The sequence below is a fragment of the Sciurus carolinensis genome, chromosome 14, assembly GCF_902686445.1.
Source record: "Sciurus carolinensis chromosome 14, mSciCar1.2, whole genome shotgun sequence".
In the NCBI taxonomy this organism is placed as follows: Eukaryota; Metazoa; Chordata; class Mammalia; order Rodentia; family Sciuridae; genus Sciurus; species Sciurus carolinensis.
The window spans coordinates 86,345,225-86,367,535 of NC_062226.1; the positions used below are offsets into that span (position 1 = coordinate 86,345,225).

The window sequence follows — 22,311 nt, forward strand, 5'->3', positions numbered from 1 at the left end:
GGGTATAAAAAACAATTTAAAATTTTTAATATGTGGAAATCATGCAAAAGTACTTTAGAAGTACTAAAGTAGTAATCATTAAGAGGAAATATCTAGAAAGATCTCCAAATACTCAGAAATTAAGCAACACACTTATAAATAACTCACAGGTTAAAGACAAACTTGTAAGGGAAATTAAAATATTTTGAACTGAATGAAAAGGAAGATATAGCATCAAAATTTGTAGGATACAACTAAAGCAATTTTTCACTGGAAATTTTAGCATTAAATATTTATATTTAAGAAGAAAAGTGATCTGGCGTTAGGAATTTAAACCTCCACTTGAAGAAACTAGAAAAGGAGCAAATTAAAGCAAGTGGAAGGAAGAAAGTAACAATGGTAAGAGCAAGAATCAGTAAAATCCATAAAACAAAAACAATTGAGAAAACCAGTGCAATCAAAAGCAGATTCTTTGAAAAATATAAATAAGGTCGATGGACCTCTAACTAGATAGAAGAAGGAAAAGAGAAAAGATACAAAACGATTAACATGAAGAATGAGAGAAGTGATATGACTATAGACCCTGTGCACATTAAAAGAATAATATGGAATATTATACATAACTCCTAATCCATAAATTCCAAAACATAGATAAAATGGACTTGTTTCTTGAAAGATACTTTGAAAACTCATTCAAGAAGAAATAAATAATTTGAATAGTCCTTTATCTATTGAATAGGTCGAATTCACAGTTAAAAACCTTCTACCAATGAAAACCCCAGGCCAATTCTATATAGTCCCTTATAAAAAATAGAAGAGGCAAAGAACAATCATTACATGAGGCTAGCATTAACTTAGCACCAAAACCAAATTAACATTTTAAACAAAAAAAGCTATTGACCAGTTTTCTTTGTGATCACAGACATAAAAAATTCTTCAAATATTAGCAAATTGAATCTAGAAGTACACAAAAAGAGATAATTAGATCATGATCAACTGGAGTTTGTCCCAGAAATCCAAGGCTTATTCAGTGTTTGATAGTCATCATACCATCTAAAGTCTTAGTAGATTAATGAAAAGCGTTTGACAGTATTCAGCATACATTTATTATTAAAAACTGAGCAAAACTAGGAATAGGAGAGAACTTCCTCAACTTGATAGAGAGCGTATACCAAAAAACCTACATCTAACATTATACTTAATGATGGAATACTGTTTTCCCCATGAGATTGGGAACAAAGCAAGGATATCTGCTTTCATCACTCCACAGCCATCACTCCATTCTTGGACATCTGAGGCAGTGTAATAAGGCAAGGGGTAAAAAAAGTACACATTTTAGAAAGGAAGAAATATTCTCTGTATACAGACAATGTGATTTTTCTATGCATAATGCCAAGGAATCTACAAAGAATTTTCCAGAACTGATGAATGGGTTTAATGAGATCATAAAAGTGAGGTCAATATACAAAAAAAAAATTGTATTCCTGCATGCTGAGAAACTGTAGTGTAGTGTTAAAAGAAATCAGAAGTTTAAAAATGAATAAACCTTGTTCATGGATTGTAGCTATTTTGTGTGTGTGTGTGTGTGTGTGTGTGTGTGTGTGTGTGTGTTGAGCTGGGGATTGCACCCAGGGCCTTACACATGCTAGGTAGTTGCTCTACCATTGAGCTACATCCCTAGCCCATTTAATGATAAAATATCATTAAATGCTGATTCTCCCCAAATTCTGCAAATTCAGGGCATTCTCAGTCAAAATGTTTGCAACTTTCAAGAATTCGATTCTAAAATTTATATGGAAAGGCAAATAACTACAATAGCAAAAATAAATTCAAAAGGAAAAAAAAGTGGGAGAAATGACTCTTATGTGACTAATTATGAGATATTGGCAAAATGATATAAATAACTTTTTGTATGGAAGCCAGGGGAAAATTCTCTTTTAAAAAGTTATCTTTTAAAAAACCTGGCCCTGTATTGTATAGTTTCATGGTAAATAATCCTTTATTGATTGACTACTGTGGTGAAGTAATTGATCAGTAATATGGTCAGTTAATTTTTGACAAAGGTACAATGGTAATTCAGTGGAGAAATTATGACCTTTTCAACAAATGATGCAAGAACAGTTTGGATAGGCATATGAAAAAAAAAAAAAAAAGCACACAAATGCATCAAAAACCTAAATATAGAATGTAAAACAATAAAAATTTTAAAAGAAAAGATAGGGACAGGCATCACAACACACACCAGTAATCCCAGCAACTTGGGAGGCTAAGGCTGGAGAAGCTCAAGTTTGAGGCAAGTCTCAACAACTTAGCAAGAATGACCCTGCCTCAAAATAAGTATTGGGGATGGTGTCGAGCAGTGACTCATACCTGTATTCCCAGCAACCTGGGAGGCTGAAATAGAATAGTAAGTTCAAGGCTAATCTTGGCTGTTTAGTGAGTTCCTAAGCCATTTAGTAAGATCTTGTCTCAAATTTTTAAAAAACAAAAGGAATGGAGATGTAGCTTTGAGGTGTAGCACACCTGGGTTCAATACCTAGTACTCAGAGTACTCAGAGAGAGAGAGAGAGATAGGAAAAGGATAGGAGAATATCTTTTTAAGTGTGGGGAGAAGAGTACTTCTTAAGTATGGCATCAGAAACATGTTTATGCTTCTAATTGATGAAGAAATGATAAATTGATGAATTAAAAACTTTTATTCTATTAAAGATGCACTTAAGAAAATGAATATGAGATGCCACAGAGTAAGAGAAAATCATGTCTGACAAAAGATTGTATCTAGAGCACATAAACTTAACATAAGGAAACAACCTAATTTTTAAAGTGGATAAAAATTTAAAATTCAGTATGAAAAGATATTCATCATGATTAGTGTTAGAGGGAAATACAAATTAAACCACTGTGATATACTACCCACATTTTTTTTAAAAAAAGTTATTTTTAGTTGTAGATGGACACAATATCTTTATTTATTTATTTATGTGGTGCTGAGGATCAAACCCAGTGCCTCACACATTTGAGGCAAATGCTCTACTACTGAGCCACAACCCCAGCCTAGTACCCACCTTTTTTTTTTTTGCATTAACTTATATTAGAAAAAATTCTGTCCATACCAGGTACTGCTGAGGGTACATTGGTGATGGAAATGTGAAGTGGTTCAGCCATTTCAGAAAACAGTTCAGCAGATTCTTAGAAAATTAAGCATGCAAATTCCTAGTTGATTCCTTAAGAGAAGTGAAATCTGACATTTCCCCAAAAAAACCTCTGTGAACATGTTTAGAGCTGTTTTGTTTGTGATCATCAGTAACTGAGACAACTCAAATATTCTTAGACTGGTCAGTGGATAAACATACTGTGATAAATACACACAGTGGAATACTTCTCAGAAATACAAAGGAATTAAATTTTTTTTTTTATTTATTTATTTTTTTTACGTTTACATAGGGTACTGATGTTTATTATATTTTTCCCCTCCACCCCACCCCTCCCACCCCTCCCACCCCTCCCACCCCTCTTTTCCCTCTACACCGTCCTTCTTTCCTTCATTCTTACTGCTCTCCTTAGCCTAACTCTAAACCTAACCCTAAACCTAATGCTAGCCCCTCCCACCCCCCATTATATGTCCTCATCCGCTTATCAGCGAGATCATTTGTCCTTTAGTTTTTTGAGATTGGCTTATCTCACTTAGCATGATATTCTCCAATTTCGACCATTTGCCTACAAATGCCATAATTTTATCATTCTTCATTGCGGAGTAATATTCCATTGTATAAATATGCCACAGTTTCTTTATCCATTCATCAACTGAAGGGCATCTAGGTTGGTTCCACAATCTGGCTATGGTGAATTGAGCAGCAATGAACATTGATGTGGCTGTATCTCTGTAGTATGCTGATTTTAAGTCCTTTGGGTATAGGCCAAGGAGTGGGATAGCTGGGTCAAATGGTGTTTCCATTCCAAGCTTTCTGAGGAATCTCCACACTGCTTTCCAGAGTGGTTGCACTAATTTGCAACCCCACCAGCAATGTATGAGTGTTCCTTTTTCACCACATCCTCGCCAACACCTATTGTTGCTTGTATTCTTGATAATCGCCATTCTAATTGGGGTGAGATGAAATCTTAGGGTGGTTTTGATTTGCATTTCCCTTATTACTAGGGATGTTGAACATTTTTTCATATATCTGGTGATTACTTGTAGATCTTCTTCTGTGAAGTGTCTGTTCATTTCCTTAGCCCATTTGTTGATTGGATTATTTGTATTCTTCGTGTAGAGTTTTTTGAGTTCTTTATAGATTCTGGAAATTAGCGCTCTATCTGAGGTATGGTTGGCAAAGATATTCTCCCACTCTGTAGGCTCTCTCTTCACATTTCTGATAGTTTCCTTTGCTGAGAGAAAGCTTTTTAGTTTGAATCTATCCCAGTTGTTTATTCTTGCTTTTATTTCACTTGCCAATGCAGTTGAACCTCATTGGCATCATGCTAGGTCAAAGAAGCCAGTCTCAAAGACTGCCCGATTTAATCTTCCTCACATTTTAGAAATGGCAAAACAATAGAGTTGGAGAATAGATCAGTGGTTACTAGGGATTTGGAATGAGTTGAGGTCTTGATTCCAGAGAGATTACATGAGAGGAAATATTTGGGGTACGATGTAATTGTTCTGTACCTTGGTTGTATTACCAAACAACTATGCATTTGTGAACTCTAGAACTGTACAATATATGAATTTTACTTTATGTAAATGAAAAATAAAATAAAAATGAGTATTAGAAAATCAAAGGTCTGGTATGTTAAACACTGAGATTGTTGAAGGAAATTAAATGCAAACTTTTAAATATATTTTTTCCATTTTTACAAAGTTTGTGTGTATTAGAAAGCATTTTTAGCATGTGTATGGCCCTGGGTTTGGTCACCAGTGCTTCAAAAAAGTTATCAAATAACTTAATATTTATAGCCATTTAATATTTTGTAATTTATGAAGTCCTTATATATGAGTTCATTTGACACATCCAGAATAGTCAACTCATTGACTGCTTTTTGAATTGGGGTATTTGTATTTCTACATATTTTTAAATTCTTCATCAGAATATGTCTTATATAAGAATCAATAAACAGTACTCACTGTGGATTCAGTGATTTATACAAGTTTTCCACCAGTATTTATATTTTAATTGCTTGTATTTTGTAGTATTTAAAGGTAATATTATCCTGTCTCAGTAATGTCAACTATGTTTGGCAGCATTACTAATATATATAACATTTATTTTAAGACCACATTCCTGGTAGATAACAAAAAGGTCTTTGGAACTCATCTCATGCAAGATATGGTGAAAGATGCACTTCGGTCTTTTGTCAGTCCTCCGGTGCTTTCCCCCAAGTAAGTATTATAAGATAATTTATGGTGTATGTATTTTTTGAAAAGTCAAAGTTCTCTGTACTCCTTCTTTATAGACAAAATATAAAAATAATTTTGAATGTAGTCTGTCTATAAAAACAACTCAGTCTTGTTAAAATTAATTAATTTCTGCCACATATTGCTTAAATTAAAATTAAGGTTCTTATGTTGACAACAGGAGTTATTAGGTATTCAGTAATTTGTCTTGGACTGTTTTTGCAAAGTCTGTTCACAGAGAGACGTTGTGAAGTCATAAAAAACAAGATCTCTTTTTGATCTGAGTCTAGAAAAAAATTAAAAGTCGATAATTGATCTTAAAATTATTATGTAGTAGTCACTGCTCTGGAAACATGGCATAAGAGACTGGGAAAGATTGCTTACAGAAAAAAATCATCATTTGAGTTGACATTTTGAGAAATGAATAGGACTTTTCTGATGGGGACAGAGGAACTCAGTCATTATTATTTCTTTTTAAATATTTTTTTAGTTTGTAGATGGGCACAATGCCTTTATTTATTTATTTTTTTATGTGGTGCTGAGGATTGAACCCAGTGCCTGACATGTCCTAGGTAAGCGCTCTACCACTGAGCCACAACCCCAGCCCTCATTATTATTTAACAAACAAACAAAAAAATAGCATGTGCAAAGACATGAGAGTATAAAATGTATTTTAAGAACAATTAGTAGTTCAGCCTTCTTAGAAGCAATTTGTTGAATAAATCATGCCATGTGTCAAGTACAACTCTGGTAGCTTAGTCTTAGGTTGGGTTCCCTGTAAGCAGACCCTGAGACTAAGATTTATGTGAACGTATTTTAGGAAGTATTCCCAGGAAAAGTCTGCAGTGCTGTGGGCAAGTGGGACATCAAGCAAGTGCATTCCATAGAAAGTAACTTTTAGTTCTATAGGGGCCTCTAGAGGCAGTGTGGTTCAAAACCCCAGACTTGTCCTTCTCAGGGATAAGAGAGCTTGAGAATTTAGCCCCTACTCCTGTTAGGTAAGGACCATCTCTGGAAGGATGTACAATGTTGGTTACATTCCCATTTCATTCACAGTAAAAGCGATAGCCCTTGTGGTTGGGCCTATACAACTTGGTGTGCTTGGGTCTAGGTCCTTCTAGTACCTTCTTTGACTCTCCCCTCCCTTGCCACACTCAGCCTAACCTTTGTTGGTCCAGTCATACTGGCGTCCTTGCTGTTCTCGGAACATGTGGGCACTCTCTCACTCTCAGGAGGTCTTTGCATAGAGTGGAGGATAGGAGGGAGCATTTTCCTCAGAAACCCCCTTGACTGACACCCCCTCACCCTCCTTCAAGCCTGGTGAGTCTCTCCGCAGTGAGAGTTATTCTGACCACCCTATTTAAAAATTAGAATCTCCACCTCCAATGCTTTTCTGTTTTCCGTAACAATTTTCTTCTTGCATGCTGTATAATTAACTTGTTTATTATGTTTGTCCACTATCTTCCTTTCTCCCTATTGCCCCAGTTAGAATATAAACTCCACAAACTCAGGGCAGGTATTTTGAGCTATTCTATCAGAATAGCCAGATATTTTGACTGATGTGTTATAAATGCTAGAACGGTGCCTTACACATAGTAAGTGCATAGTAAATACTTGTTGAACAAATGAATGGGAGGTGGATGATAAGAGTTTGGAGTAAGATCTGAGTGAGTCTTGAATGTTCTGTTAAGGTTTGATTTTTATTTTGTGGTCAGTGAGGAACTATCAAGTTTTGAGGAGGGGATGGCATAATTGCTTTGTTGATGGGAAGAAAACAGGTAATGAGAAGAAGTGACAGTGGAAATAAAGCATTTAGGCTGTTTAGTTTGTACAGGTGAAAGATGATGAAGGATTAAAATTCTGCATATGTATAGAAGAGAGAGTTAAAAAAGATTTTAGAGATGGAAGTAGTACTAATATGTTTCAATAGGAAAAGAGAAAAGAGAGTAACTAGGTTGCCATTTTAAAAAGGTTGATTACATGAATAATAAACTGTCACACTCAAAAATTCAATCAATGCAAAAAAACACGTGAAAATAGCAAAAAATAAAAAAATAAAAATTATCTGACATCTTAACTCTGAGATGACTACATTTTGATGACTACTTATGTATAAATATATGCACATGTATATAACTTTTATATAAATGGAATTACATTCATCAGACTATTTTTATCATGAATTAAAAAATTTTTCTTTTTAGTTATAGATGGATACAATACCTTTATTTTACTTATTCATTTTATGTGGTACTGAGGATAGAACTCAGTGCCTTACATATGCAAGGCAAGTGCTCTACCACTGAGCCACCATCCCGGCTCTTTATCATGAATTTTTAAGTTATTTTTGTAGATTGCTTTTTATAATCTTTTAAATCTAAAAACCTTACGTATAAAAAAATATTTTTTTCCTCCACGTTTTTTATTGCTGCATTATAGTTGTACATATGGTGGGATTTGCTGTTACATATTTGTACATGCATACAATATAACTATATAATTTGGCCAGTATTCCAACCAACCCCCACACTCCCCTGCTTTATCTTTTTCCACTTAAATATATGTGATAGCTGGGCATGGTGGTACACCACATATAAACCCAGCTACTTGGGAAGCTGAGGCAGTAGAATTGCAAATTTGAGGCCAGCTTGGGGATGTAGTTCAATGGGAGAGCACCCCTAGGTTTAATACCCAATAGTGCAACAAAAGAAAAGAAAACAGTTGGAGAGAAAGAGAGATACATGATAGCCTTACATCCCAAATTACCTGATATAGTTATAACAAATTTTTTAATGTTTCCTAAATATTTCATAATATAAATATAGTCTAAGGAATAGGGTGAAGGAGCCTGTGTAGTTATATAGTTATGTTATGTCCTCCTGCCCTAATTCTTTTTCAGGACTTTTTTGATTCTTGTTTGCTATTTTTATTCTTTTTTAAAAATGTTAAGGATAATTTTATGCAGGCTTTTTAAAGCCTGAAATTCTAACTGGAATTAAATATTAATATATATTAATATAATTAATAAATAAATAATATATTAATAAATATTAATATATTAATTTTAAGAGTTCTCGTTTTTATGCTATTATATCTTACAAGCAAAGGACATAGTATTATTTTCTTTATTAGTTTTTTTGATGCAGATCCTATGTATTTCTTGATAAATGTATTCTCTGGTAGTATTTAGAATTTTTTCTCCTCTTTTTTTTCTTATTGTCTGAGTTGTTATGATTGAGATTTATTTCCTAAGAGATAATTTTATCTTTTATTTTCTATTGTACATCAGTTATTTCATTTTGTCTCTTTGCTCTCTAGATTCTAAAACAAAGTTGAATATTCAGTGGGCAAGCCTGAATGTTACGTTAATGGAAATAATCATTTCATTTACTTTTATGTTAGTTGTCATTGTTACTTTTTACATCTCTACATCTTTCTTTAAATTAGTTACTTATAATAATGAGATATTCAAGATTGATTATTTTGTTTATGATTTAGCTTTACTCATTTCAGTAGGAAGTAATCTTTGTATTGCTTTTTACAGATATTATAAGTTTTGTTTTTCCTTCTTAATCCAAGAGTCACTTTTAAATGTATTTAATTTTCAAGTAAAGACTTTTGGAAAATTTATTGTTGTTTCTGATTTTACCCAATTATAAAATCTAGTTTAATTTTACTTATTGTATGGCTAAGTGCATGCCTGATTTTCATGTCTGTTACTCATATAAGGGAAAAAAAATTTGCCTTAGAATGCAAAACTTGATATTCACGTACTTGAGTTTGTTATGCAGTTCTTATGTACCTAATTCCAAACAGCATATAATTAGGTATACATACATTTGTCTATACACTTTTAAATAAGACAGATTACTAAAATTTATGGAATTCTCTTTGTATTCTTAATTGTTGCTGCTTATATGATTTTAAAAAAATTTCTTTAGTTGTAGATGGACACAGTACCTTTATTTTATTATCTTTATGTGGTGTTGAGGATTGAACCCAGTGCCTCACACTTGTTAGGCATGCACTCTTCCACTGAGCTACAGCCCCAGCCTTGGTGCCTATGATTTGAAACTATTTGCTGACCTTGTCAGTTGTGCCTTTTATTATTATACACTGTCCCTGTGCTATAATGCTTTCAAACTTAAGTACCCCCTTATTTTGTGTTAATATTGCTATTCCTGCTTTCTCTTCTCTAAAAATGGTTCTGGCATCTCATTGTTCATTCCTTTTTATTTAAACTCATCTTTTATCACCATTTTAATGGGTTTCTTTTACTGGTGTTAACTGGGTTTTGGTTTCATTCTTGGTAATCCAGTTCTGTTAAAAGTAGAATTCAGCCTGTTCATTGAAATATATTATTTCATTTTATTTGTTTCTCCTGGGTTTATTTACTGTTTATTTTCCTTTTTCTTATATTTTTCTGATTTGATCCAGTTTTTATTAATTTTCCTTTTTCTTTTCTTTAATTTGAAAGTTATTCTACACATTTCCTTTCTGTAGGTGGCTATGCTACTGTTTTGGACTAAATGTTTTTGTCTCCTGAAAACTTATGTGTTATCGCTATAACATTCAGTGTGGTGGTATTTGGAAGTGGGGCATTAAGGAGGTAATTAGATTTAGATGAAATCAAGAGGGTAAAGCATCCATAATGGGATTATTGTCCTTATAAAAAGAGAAAGGGATTAGAGGGCATGGGCTAGCAGCTACTTCCCCATTTGATGTGAAGACACTGAAAAAAGACAGCCGATAGTTCTCTGCAAGCCAGAAAGATAGCACTCATCAAGAATCAGTCTTTGCTGGGCCAGGCCTAGCTTATATGATTTGTAATCCCAGTGACTGGGGAGGCTGAGGCAAGAGGATCCCAAGTTCAAGCCAGTCTGGGCAACTTAGTACTAGAGACCTTGTCTCAAAATAAAAAAATAAAAAGGGCAGGAATGATGTAACAGCATAGCGGTAAAGTGACCCTGGCTGGTTTCAGTCCCCAGCACAACAGCAACAACAGTAACAAAAAGCCTGGGTGAGGGGTGAGAAGAAAGAAAGAAAACCTTCCTAGTTGGCTCCCTGATTTTAGAGGTAGTGATATTTGTGCACTTATGTGAGTAAATTGAGGGAGTGAACCATGTGCAGCACAAGGGGTGGAGCTTCCTGAGAGGTCCCAGAGTAGGGCTGGGATTGAGTATCAAGAATTAAATTGTGCTGGGTGTGGTGGCACACACCTGTAATTCCAGTGGCTCAGGAGGCTGAGACAGGAGGATTGGGAGTTCAGAGCCAGCCTCAGCAACTTAGTGAGGCACTAAGCAACTCAGTGAGACCCTGTCTCTAAAAAAAAACAGAAAATAGGGCTGGGAATGTGGCTCAGTAGTTGAGTGCCCCTCATTTCAATTCCCGGTACCCCCCCCCCCATACCCCAATAAAAGAATTGTTAGAGGTACATCTAAAGCAGCAGTTCTTAAACTTTGTTTTAGGACCCCTTTATATTCTTAAGAAATGTAATTAAGGAACCCGCTAGCTTCTGTTTATATTGGTTGTATCTATTGATAAGATACTGTTTTACAAATTAAAATGATACTTTAAATTTTCTAATTCATTTAAAAAATAATAGTCTGTTACATGTTAACATAATATTTTTATGGAAAGCACATATTTGTAAGAAAATTTGATGATAAAAGTGGCAATGTTTTACAGTTTTGCAAATCTCTTCCATGTCTCTTAATGTCACTATATTATTTTTCTTGCTTCTTCTTTCCATCCACTGTGGTATCACATACCATGAGCCTCTGGAAACATCCATTATATACTTGGGAGAGAATGAATGCAAAAGACAAATAAGATCTTAATAGTACTTAGACCTTGTATTCTACCTTACAAGTGTCTCAAAACCACCCCACCACTAGGGGAATAGAGGTTGTACTTTGAGAATTTCAAATTCTCCTCCTTTCTCCAGCCTTTCCTCTCACTTCAGTGTAGTGACATGAAAATTTATGTGTATCTGACCTGTGAATACTTTCAGCACATATGTGTGTCCATAATAACACTCTTGTTTTACATGTTTTTAAGTTTAACATAAATTTTGTCACATTGTAGACATTTTTCTTTTATATGATTTTTTTTTTTCTTTCCATTTTGGGATTTTATACCTACCCAAGTTGATCCATGCAAACTATTTGAATTACTAAACTACACCCTTTGAATATATTTCAGTTTATTTTGCCATTTGTCTACAGTTAGATATTTTAAGTTGTTTCTAATTTATCATTAGTAAAATTGTGCTGAAGTAAATACCTTTGAATATCTTTGTGCATATAGGATATGTACTTAGATGTAGAATTCTGGATCATCAAGCATATGCATCTTCAACTTTATTTGGCCAAATTACTTTCCAAAGTAATTGAACCAATTTATATGTTGGCCAACATTGTGTAGAGTACTCATTTTCCCATAATATAGACTTTGGCATTATGAGGCTTTAAATTTTGACCATTTTTGATGTATGCGAAATAGTATTTAACTGGGAATATAGCTCAGTGCTAGACCACTTGCTTAAGCGTGGGAGAAAGCTCAGGGTTCAGTCTCCAGGACAACCCCCCCCACCCCCAAAATGTATCTGATCCTTTTAATTTGCATTTCATTTTTTCTTTTTAATAGTCCTCCTTTAGCACTTTGATTACACATTGTCACTTAATTACCATTTTGATGAAACCATAGTTGATCCTCATTGTTCAGATTCTATATCTGCAACCTTTGCCTACTCATCATAATTTATTTGCAACCCACGAATCAATATTTGCACTGCTTTTGCCATCTTTGCAGATGTGTACAGATAGGGGACACATACAGAGCAGGACATTGAGATCCAACAAAGCCACTGTACTTTCGCGTTTCAGGTCACATACTGTAAACTTACATACTGCTACATTTTCATGTGGTTGTGATTTTTGTGTTTGTTTCACCTTTTAAGATGGCCTCCAACCATTGTGACATGCTGTTTAGCTTTCCTTAACATAAGAAGGTGGTGATGTGCCGTATGGATAAAATACATGTATAAATAAGTTCACTCGGGTATGCTGTGTTATAGTGCTGTTGGGCCATAAATTCAGTGTTAATGAATCAACATACATTAAGGTGTCTTTAAACAGAAATATGCATAAAACAAGATTATATATTGTCTGGTTTATGATAAGAGTGTGATCAGAGGCTCATAGGGAATTAACCCTGTGTTTCCTCTGGGATTATAGTCTTCATTCATTGTCCTTGGCAATTTTATAGAACATAAATACCACAAATAATGAGTTGTATACGTGGCAAAATTAATTGTGTGGTAGCCTATAGTTCTTACTCTTCTGTTTATAAAATTCTAGGATAAGAGATAAGAAATCTTATGGACTGAGGATGTAACTCCAGTGGTAGGTTGCTTGCCTAGCATGCACAGGCCCTGTGGGTTCAATCCCTAGCACCTTTAAGGAAAAAAAAAAAAAAAAAAAAATCTAATGGTGATTTGATTCTCTTTTTCCTGGGTTTTGAAACTTTCTTCTGGAGCATTGTTTCTTAAGTTTCTCTTTAAGAATTCAGGAGTTTTGCAGAATATTCATGTATGATTTTCTGTTAGTCCTACTGGAACTCAGTCATTAAGGTATAAAAGTCACCCAAACAGTTCCTTTTCCCTGTTATTATTTTCTTAATTATTGTCTCATCTTCACGTTTTTTTTCTTCTTTCTTATCTTTTTTTTTTTTTAAGAACTCTTGGTATCCTAGGTCTTCTAGAGCTACTGAATGTTTAAACTTGAAAGTCATTATTTTTAGATCCAGAAAGGTGTTTTTGTTTGATTTTTGTGGTGCTGGGGATTGAATCCGGATCTTGTGCATGTAAGGCAAGCACTTTACCAACTAAACTATATCCCCAATCCCAGAAAGTTTAAGTGCTTTATTTTCATCTTCTTAAGTAATTTTCTTACTTTGATATTAATGATATAAAGAAACTTCCAGCATTTTTTGATTCCATCAACTCCTTCTTCTAGGTATTCTACTTTTTTCCCCTCTAGTCTGCTGGGTGCACTATCATTTTCTATTCCATTATTATGGCTGTTAATTTTGAGGCTCTTCTCAGAGTGCTTACTTGTGGCAAAAATAAATAGCAAGTTGTCAACACTGATCTCCAAAAGAATTTTCTTTTTTAATCTTCCTATCTGTTTAACCTCTCAAGAAACAGGTTCCTTCAAGATTGCTCCAGGAAGGTTTTAATCAGAATTGTTAACTGAAACAAGGCACACAGCAAGGAAACTGCCTTGTAAAGACTGAACATAAGGTGTCAGAGGGATGAATTGGTGGTGATTTATAGCCAGTGGTTGGAATTAGGGGATACATCTTGAAAGAATTGGGATTCTATTTTCTTTGTAGCTACTATTAGGAGCACAGTCCATGCTGGTATCTTTTGTAGGAAAATATATGGTTTTGAAGTTAGTTCATGGAAAAGTGGAACTGTGGCTTTTCCTTTTCACCTTGCTAGCTTGATCTTATTAGATTCAGCTCTTAATTGTCCAAATTTAGAACTAAAGAAATTGGAAATATCACATACTTGCTGTGTGCACAACATAGCAATAGTAAATGTTCTTAATCTAATGCTAACATTCTTCAACTTGATAATTTTTTAGTTGTTTTCTTTTTTTCTCACCCTCTCTGTTAATAGCATATGCGGTAATTGCTGCTGCTTTTGTCTGAGCCAGATAGTTCAATGTTATTGATGTGACTGTTCTCTTACAGATGCTGCCTATATAATAATCACCAGGCTAAGGACTGTATTGACTCCTTTGTTACTCACTGTGTTCGGGTAAGAAATATAGTTTGAATTGTAGTAATGTATGCTTTAAAAATTGTGGAGCTGGGCGCCTTGGTGCACGCCTGTGACTCAGGAGGCTGAGGTAGGAAGATGGCGAGTTCAGAGCCAACCTCAGCAAAAGCAAGGTGCTGAGTAACTTAGTGAGACCCTTTCTCTAAATAAAATACAAAATAGGACTGGAGATGTGGCTCAGTGGTCAAGTGCCCCAAGTTCAATCCCCAGCAACACCCCCCTCCCCAAATTGTGGGATATAAGTCCTTTAATGTTATTAATTTATGCATTTTTTATCATCTGTTTCTTCATCACATTCAGTGAAAGTACTGTCTCCTCTTAACACTTGAGTGTTGACATTTTATAACCTATAGCCCTCTTGGCAGGTTGTTACATCCAAAGGCAACCTTGGATGACCTCTCACTACACCCTGAGAGGTCACAGATATGGGAAGTTATAACTCCCAGCTGGGAAAATAGCAGTTGTTCCTCATATTTTCTTTTTAATGAACTTAAGAAATTTACTCTTTTTGACTATAGAAGATTTATAACATTCTTAAATGCTGTGTACTACACCTTAATGAATAGAATTTTATTAAAATTAATTTAGATAAGGTCTCAAACTTTTTTTCAAGCCTCAGGTAATTAGGAAAAATGCAAACCTTATAGTAGATTAAATTATTTAAAAATTCTTATTTAATTTTATAAGCATGTCTCTTAGAGAACTCAACCAGGTAGATCTTTGGGACCTAATTCATTTACTAAATATGTATGACAATGCAGCATGGTGTGGCGAAAGAACAAATTGATAGAAGACCAGATTTCATTTTTATCACTAACATTTTATCAGGTATATTGCTTTACTCTTATATAAGCTTTCTGCTCTTTATAAAGAATAAGATGCTAAGTCAGGTTCAATATCTCGTAATCTGAAATGCTTGGGACCTGAATTGTTTCTGATTTTTGAGTTTTTTCAGATTTTAGAATATTTGTATAGGCTTTATAGGTTAAGTATCCTATTCTAAAAATCCAAAATGCTTCAAAATCAAAACTTTTTGAGATTTTGAGTTTTCAGATTAGAGATACTCAGACTGTACCTCCTCTGTACCTCTCTTTGAATAGTTGATCAGAGGAGATACTGTCTATCAAAATGTACAAATATAAAACCGTATTATACTTCAAAGATCTTACTTGTATTTTTAAAATCAGAGCATTCTGTTGCACATGTTTACTCTCTGATTAGTGAAATGTTATTTTATGAGAGCACTATATAAAGAGACTAGTAATAGAAAAACCTTAGGGTTTATAAATATTAGCCATTACTCAAGTCACATAATTGTTAGGTATTCTGTTGTATTTAAAGTAGCACAGAAACATGGGCTTTGAACACTTGGGGTTTGGCTTAAAATAAATAGAAGAGAAATTGTCCTCTTGAAATATATCTCAAGATTGAAGGAAGATATTTCTGCCATTTGAAAACAGGTTTCACCAACAGCCGTTTTTTTTCTTTCCACATTTTTTTATTGCTGCGTTACAGATATACATAATGATGGGATTTGTTGTTTCATATTCATATATGCACACAATATGACAATATAATTTCATCCTCTTTTTTCTAGTTATTGATAAATTCTGTTATTAACATTCTTTAAAAATAAACATCACTATAAAAAATAGGCCTGATTTTTAAATACACAGAATTTCTTCCCCTGAAGCCAGATTTTGAGAACTTGGAATGTTTATTCTTTTGTATAAGGAAATGTCACATTGATGGTTAACAAATTATATGTGTATTACAGCCATTTTGTAGTCTTATTCAGATCCATGGACATAACAGAGCTCGACAGAGAGATAAGCTTGGTCATATTCTTGAGGAATTTGCTACTTTGCAGGATGAGGTAAGAATTTGCTTCTTTTCTAAAATTAATTCTCACACTTTGCCTGGATTTTCAAAAACAATTCTTTGGAACAATAGGGTGACTAATTTTTCACTAATTTTTAGATGAGTGAAAAGTAACTTTTACCTAAGAATTTTAATAGTTTCATATATACCAAATGAAGAGGTTATTGAAGGAAACAATAGTAATTCAAGCTGATAAACAATTTATATCTTTGTTAATCAGGATAAATTATGAAGAACTATCAGGATAAATTAGAGAACTATGATTTTATAGCAAGTTTACATTATAATAAATTGTAATAATTTTTAATTTACTTTGTGGGAGTTATTAATTGACCTTAAGTCAATTATTTGTATTTTGTCATTTAAAATGGGTATCTTTTAGTTTAAGTAAATGTTAACTATTGTGAAATGAGAACTTTGCATATAAATGTAACCAAAAATGCGTTTCAAAGTAGGAGTCCTTTGGGTGGTGAGATTTTAAGTTCTCTTATGACCTAAAAAAAATTTCAATGTTCTGCCATTTTGACAGGCAGAGAAGGTTGATGCAGCACTTCACACTATGCTGTTGAAACAAGAACCCCAAAGGCAACATTTGGCCTGTTTAGGAACCTGGGTCCTTTATCATAACCTTCGAATTATGATACAGTATCTTCTAAGTGGCTTTGAATTGGAACTCTACAGCATGCATGAGTACTATTACATATACTGGTAAGAGAACAGTTTGAGTTAAAATTGGTGGGGGGAGTGTATAAGATGCTGAGAGAGCATCTGTAAAATAGTGTGATATCAGAGTACTTTTTCATTTAGTGTAGTTTGGATGTAGGACAGTTGGAAAAATGGCTATCGAAAATTAGAGCTGGGTCAACTTGAATATGTTTAGTGCTGTAATATTGTACAAATGTTTTCCCATCCATTTGAATATTTATGTAAAAATTAATAAAAGTGACTCCAAAGTAAATAGATTAATTGAAGATCTTTTATTTGCTTTTATGAAGAAAACTCATTTTGCCCTGACTCAGGGCACTGATGTACTTGATGGATGTATTGATGGAGTGAAAGTTCAAAGTGGAACCAGATCTTTTTTCTCCTGGGAAGAAATTACACACAGCCAGAATGATCACTCGGAACATAACTGTTTCATGCTCTGGCCCTGAAACTTGGTGTTTTAACTCTGGAGTTGATCAGGGATGATCTTCAGTAGATAAGTTCTTCCCTTTCACTGGAGGACGGGATAAAGAAACCTACTAAGACAGTGTGTTTGACATTATCTTAGGCATGACAAAGTTGTCATGGAAAATAATTTCAAGAACATTGAGTGTTAATGAATTCAGGTATCTTGCATCAGTCTTAGTCTGGCAAAGTGTGGAGATAATTTCAAATTAACAATTACCTGTGTTACTCATCATAAACACCTAAATTTGACAAATTAGACTTTACAGTTTGCCTTTTTATTTTTTATTTGCCTTTTTAATTTATTTGAATTTATTTATTTGCCTTTTTAATTTATTTGAATATATTTAATTTAAAAAATATTCCTTGGAGTCTTTGCTCTGAGGAAGAAAAGTAATTTTCTTCTACACAGATGACACTTTTGTTATCATGAGCAGCAAGGGATCTTAACTCTTGGCTATGAAAATTGAATTTCAGTATTGGCTGTGGTAATAAGAGAATAATTTACTTTTTTTTTTTTTTTAACAAACTGCATTTTGACTCATTGTACACAAATGGGGTACTTTTCGTTTCTATGGTTGTGCATGATATAGATTCATGCCATTCGTGTAATTTACATATACATAGAGTAATGATGTCTCAGCCCACCATTTTTCATATCCCCCCTCTCATTTCCCTCTACATAATCTAAATATTTTTTAACATTTATATAGATAATACCAAATAACCCATGCTACTTGGGATACATTTTGTTATTAGCTCATAGTAGCTGTTCCTCTTGATTATGTAGAGGAGTAGGCTCATGTTCTTTTTCTTTGTGACTTGAGGCAGCTAATTGGAAGCTTTGCTCTTGTTTTCTCAAATGAAAATACAACTTTTTCTTTTCCTCTCAAAGAAATGGGATCTTAATCAGCAAATGAATGATAGATACCCCATTACAAATACATAAACAGGTTCATATCTTATTAACAAAAGAAATGTTAATTTTGCCTATAAGTACTGCTGTGCCCTTTAAGTTAGTTCTGACCTGCTTTTTGGCTTCAAAATTACAGATTGGACTCCTACATTTTCCAAAATAATCTTCTGTTGTTGTTCATGAATGTGATCCCCAAAGCATGTAGATTCTTTCGAAATGTACAGCAGAAAGTGATTCTTCATTGTTAACATGCACCGTAGTCACTTGTTGAACTCAGTCCCTAGAGTTCCTGGGTTAGTAGGTCTAGTGCAGGACCCAATTATTTCCTCTTCTAATTAATTCCCAGCTGACAGTGCTGTGGACCCTCACATGGCAGTTTGAGAAACATTGGTTTAGAATGTTAGTATTCTGACTCTGCGTAAATATACTTGTGTATTAATTTTGATAAAGCATGTAATAAAAGCTCATTGAAGTACCTGATGTTTGAGGAGAAAGGCCTGAATCCTGTCAGTTTCTTCCTTCATTTCTCTCTCCTTAAAGAGTAAATAATTCAGAGATGGAATTGCACTATTAATTCCCTCTAGAAATTCTTCATTAAGATAGAGGATATATATACCCTCAGGTTTTGTATTGTAGAGGGGAAATTTTTTTCATTTGTATTTGTATCATAAAAGGATACTATAGCAAATGCTTATCTTTCTTTTTGTGGTACTGGGGATTAAACCTGGGGCACTCTATCACTGAACTACGTCCCAGACCTTTTTATTTTTGAGAGTCACCCAGAGTTGCCCGTCTGGCCTCAAGCTTGTGATCCTCCTGCCTCAGCTTCCAGAATAGCTGGGATTACAAGCATGTACTACCACACCCACCCAATAAATGCTTTTCTTAAATTCAGTGCCAGGAGTTATTTTCTCTTCAGATGAAATTAGATACTTTTTGTTTATCAGATAAAATTATATTTTACTTTTTGCCTTAACTACAAAAAACAAAGTGGTTGGTTTCGCTTCACAATACTAAGTCATTCCATTTGTCTTTTGACTAGTTTCTGTATTACTTTAAAATATTTTGTTTTATATGGGTTTGGTATTGTAAACTGTCTTACATTTTTCTGGGAAATATTGGAAGTAGGCATTATATACTCAAACTTGATCATGAAGTTTCTTATAAATCTGTGATTTTCACATACTGTAGTTTTTTTTTATTATTGAATATATTACAAAAGATATATTCACGTCCCACATTGGAACTACGTCTCAGGTTTAGTTTGTTTAAAATTCTGAAAAATTAAGTATGTGGTAGAATATTCTATTTTACATTTATTGAATAAACTCAAGTAAGTTACAAGCATTCTTAATGTTTTAGAGTAGTTTTCTATAATGCCAGTAATTTTATGCCATTTTCTGAATTTATTTGCCTCACTTGCTTTGCTTGCTTTTATGATTAACAGGCAAAAAAATTTTTTTCTTAAAAGACTGAGGTGAAAAGTGTTCTGATAATAAAAACAATTTAGTGGGCATTCATTTGTAGTACGTATGTTTATAATTATCAAAAATTTATACTCCATTTATGTATGATGTGTCAAAGTGCATTCTACTGTCATATATGACTAATTAGAACAATTAACAAAGATGTTATATAAAATGTGAAAAGGGAAATTAATTACTTTGGGAGTGGGGGATGTACCAGGGATTGAACTCAGGGGTACCAAACACCGTGCCATATCCCCAGCCCTATTTTTGTATTTTATTTAGAGACAGGTCTCACTGAGTTGCTTAGCGCCTCACTTTTGCTGAGGCTGGCTTTGAACTCGAGACCCTCCTGCCTCAGCCTCCTGAACTGCTGAGATTACAGGTGTGTATCACCAGGCCTAGCTTAATGCTTCTTTCTTTTTCTTCTTTTTTTTTTAATTAAAATCTTCTTTACTTTTTACAGACTGCATTTTGATTCATTGTATACAAATGGGGTACAACTTTTCATTTCTATAATTGTACACAGTGTAGATTCACACCATTCATGTAATTATACATGTACATAGGGTAATACTGTTTCTTTCTACTATCTTTCTGTACCCCACCCCCTCCTGCCCCAGATTCCTCTACACCATCTAAAGTTCCTTCATTCTTCTCTCCGCCCCCCCGCCCCTCCCCCTTGTTATGTATCCTCATCCACTTATCAGAGAAAACATTTGGCCTTTGGTTTTTTTGGCTTGGCCTAGTTCACTTAGCATGATATTCTCCATCTCCAACCATTTACCAGCAGATATCATAATTTTATTCTTCTTTATGGCTGAGTAACATTCCATTTTGTATATATACCACAGTTTTTTTATCCATTCAACTATTAAAGGGCATCTTGGTTGGTTCCACAATGTAGCTATTGTGAATTGAGCAGCTATGAATATTGATGTGGCTCCATCACTGTAGTATGCTGATTTTAAGTCCTTTGGTATAAACCGAGGAGTGGGATAGCTGGGTCAAAATGGTGGGTCCATTCCAAGTTTTCTGAGGAATCTCCCTACTACTTTCCAGAGTGGCTGCACCAATTTGCAACTCCACCAGCAATGTGTGAGTGTGCCTTTTTCCCCATACCCACACCAATACTTACTATTGCTTGTGTTCTTGATAATAGCCATTCTAACTGGAGTTAGATGAAATCTTAGGGTGGTTTTAATTTGCATTTCTCTAATTACTAGAGATGATGAGCACTTTTTCATATATTTGTCAATCACCTGTATATCTTCTTCTGTGAAGTATCTTCCCAGTTCCTTAGCCCATTGATTGATTGGGTTCTTTGTACTTTGTAAAGTTTTTTAAGTTCTTTATAAATTTTGGAGATGAGTGCTCTGTCTGAAGCGCATGTGGAAAAGATTTTTTCATACTCTGTATGCACTCTTTTCACATTATTGATTGTTTCCTTTGCTGAGGAAAAGCTTTTTAGTTTGAATCTATCCCATTTACTGATTGCTGCTTTTATTTTTTATGCTCTGGGAGTCTTGTTAAGGAAGTCTCATCCAAAGCCAACAGGATGGAGATTTGGACCTACTTTTTCTTCTATTTGGTGAAGGGTCTTGGGCCTAATTCCTAGATCCTTGATCCATTTTGAGTTGAGTTTTGTACAGGGTGAGAGATAGGGGTTTAATTTCATTTTAGTGCATATGGATTTCCAGTTTTGCCAGCACCATTTGTTGAAGAGGCTATCTTTTCTCCATTGTAAGTTTTTGACACCTTTGTCTAGTATGAGATAACTGTACTTACATGGGTATGTCTCCATGTTTTCTATCCTGTCCCTTTGGTCTACCTGTCTTATTTTGGTGCCAATACCATGCCATTTTTGTTACTGTTGCTGTATAGTAGATTTTAAGGTCTGGTATTGTGATACCTCCTGCATCATTCTTCCTGCCCAGGATTGTTTTTGCTATTCTGGATCTTTTGTTCTTCCAGATGAATTTCATGATTGCTTTCTGTATTTCTATGAGAAGTGTCATTGGGATTTTCATTGGAATTGTGTTAAATCTGTATAGCACCTTTAGAAGTATGGCCATTTTTTAAAATTTATTTTTATTGTAAACAAAGGGGATACATGTTGTTTCTGTTTGTACATGGAGTAACAGCATACCATTGGCGTAATCATACATTTACATAGGGTAATGATGTTTGATTCATTCTGTTATTTTTTCCTTAGCCCCCACCCCTCCCACCCCTCTTTTCCCTCTATACAGTCCCTCCTTCCTTCATTCTTGCCCCACTCCCACCCCCATTATGTGTCGTCATCCGTTTATCAGCGAGATTATTCGTCTTTTGGAATTTTGAGATTGGCTTATCTCACTTAGCATAATATTCTCCAATTTCATCCATTGGCCTGCAAATGCCATAATTTTATTATTCTTTATAACTGAGTAATATTCCATTATATATATATACCACAGTTTCTTTATCCATTCATCAATTGAAGGACATCTAGGTTGGTTCCACAGTCTGGCTATTGTGAATTGAGCAGCTATGAACATTGATGTGGCTGTAACTCTGTAGTATGCTGATTTTAAGTCCTTTGGATATAGGAAGTATGGCCATTTTGATATTAATTCTGCCTATCCAAGAACATAGAAGATCTTTCTTCTAAGGTCTTCTT

General features: G+C 34.2%; 1 protein-coding gene across 4 annotated transcripts in view; it reads left to right on the forward strand.

Moving 5' to 3' along the window:
• The window catches only part of Naa35 (N-alpha-acetyltransferase 35, NatC auxiliary subunit), a 103,926-nt gene that overhangs the window by 73,300 nt on the left and 8,315 nt on the right, over positions 1 to 22,311 (forward strand). For all 4 annotated transcript variants that reach the window (XM_047525656.1, XM_047525659.1, XM_047525658.1 and 1 more), the window contains exons 14-17: positions 5,247 to 5,353; positions 14,129 to 14,195; positions 15,994 to 16,092; positions 16,627 to 16,805. In XM_047525656.1, coding sequence (XP_047381612.1) covers positions 5,247 to 5,353; positions 14,129 to 14,195; positions 15,994 to 16,092; positions 16,627 to 16,805 — 452 coding nt within the window. The remainder of the gene's footprint in view (positions 1 to 5,246; positions 5,354 to 14,128; positions 14,196 to 15,993; positions 16,093 to 16,626; positions 16,806 to 22,311) is intronic.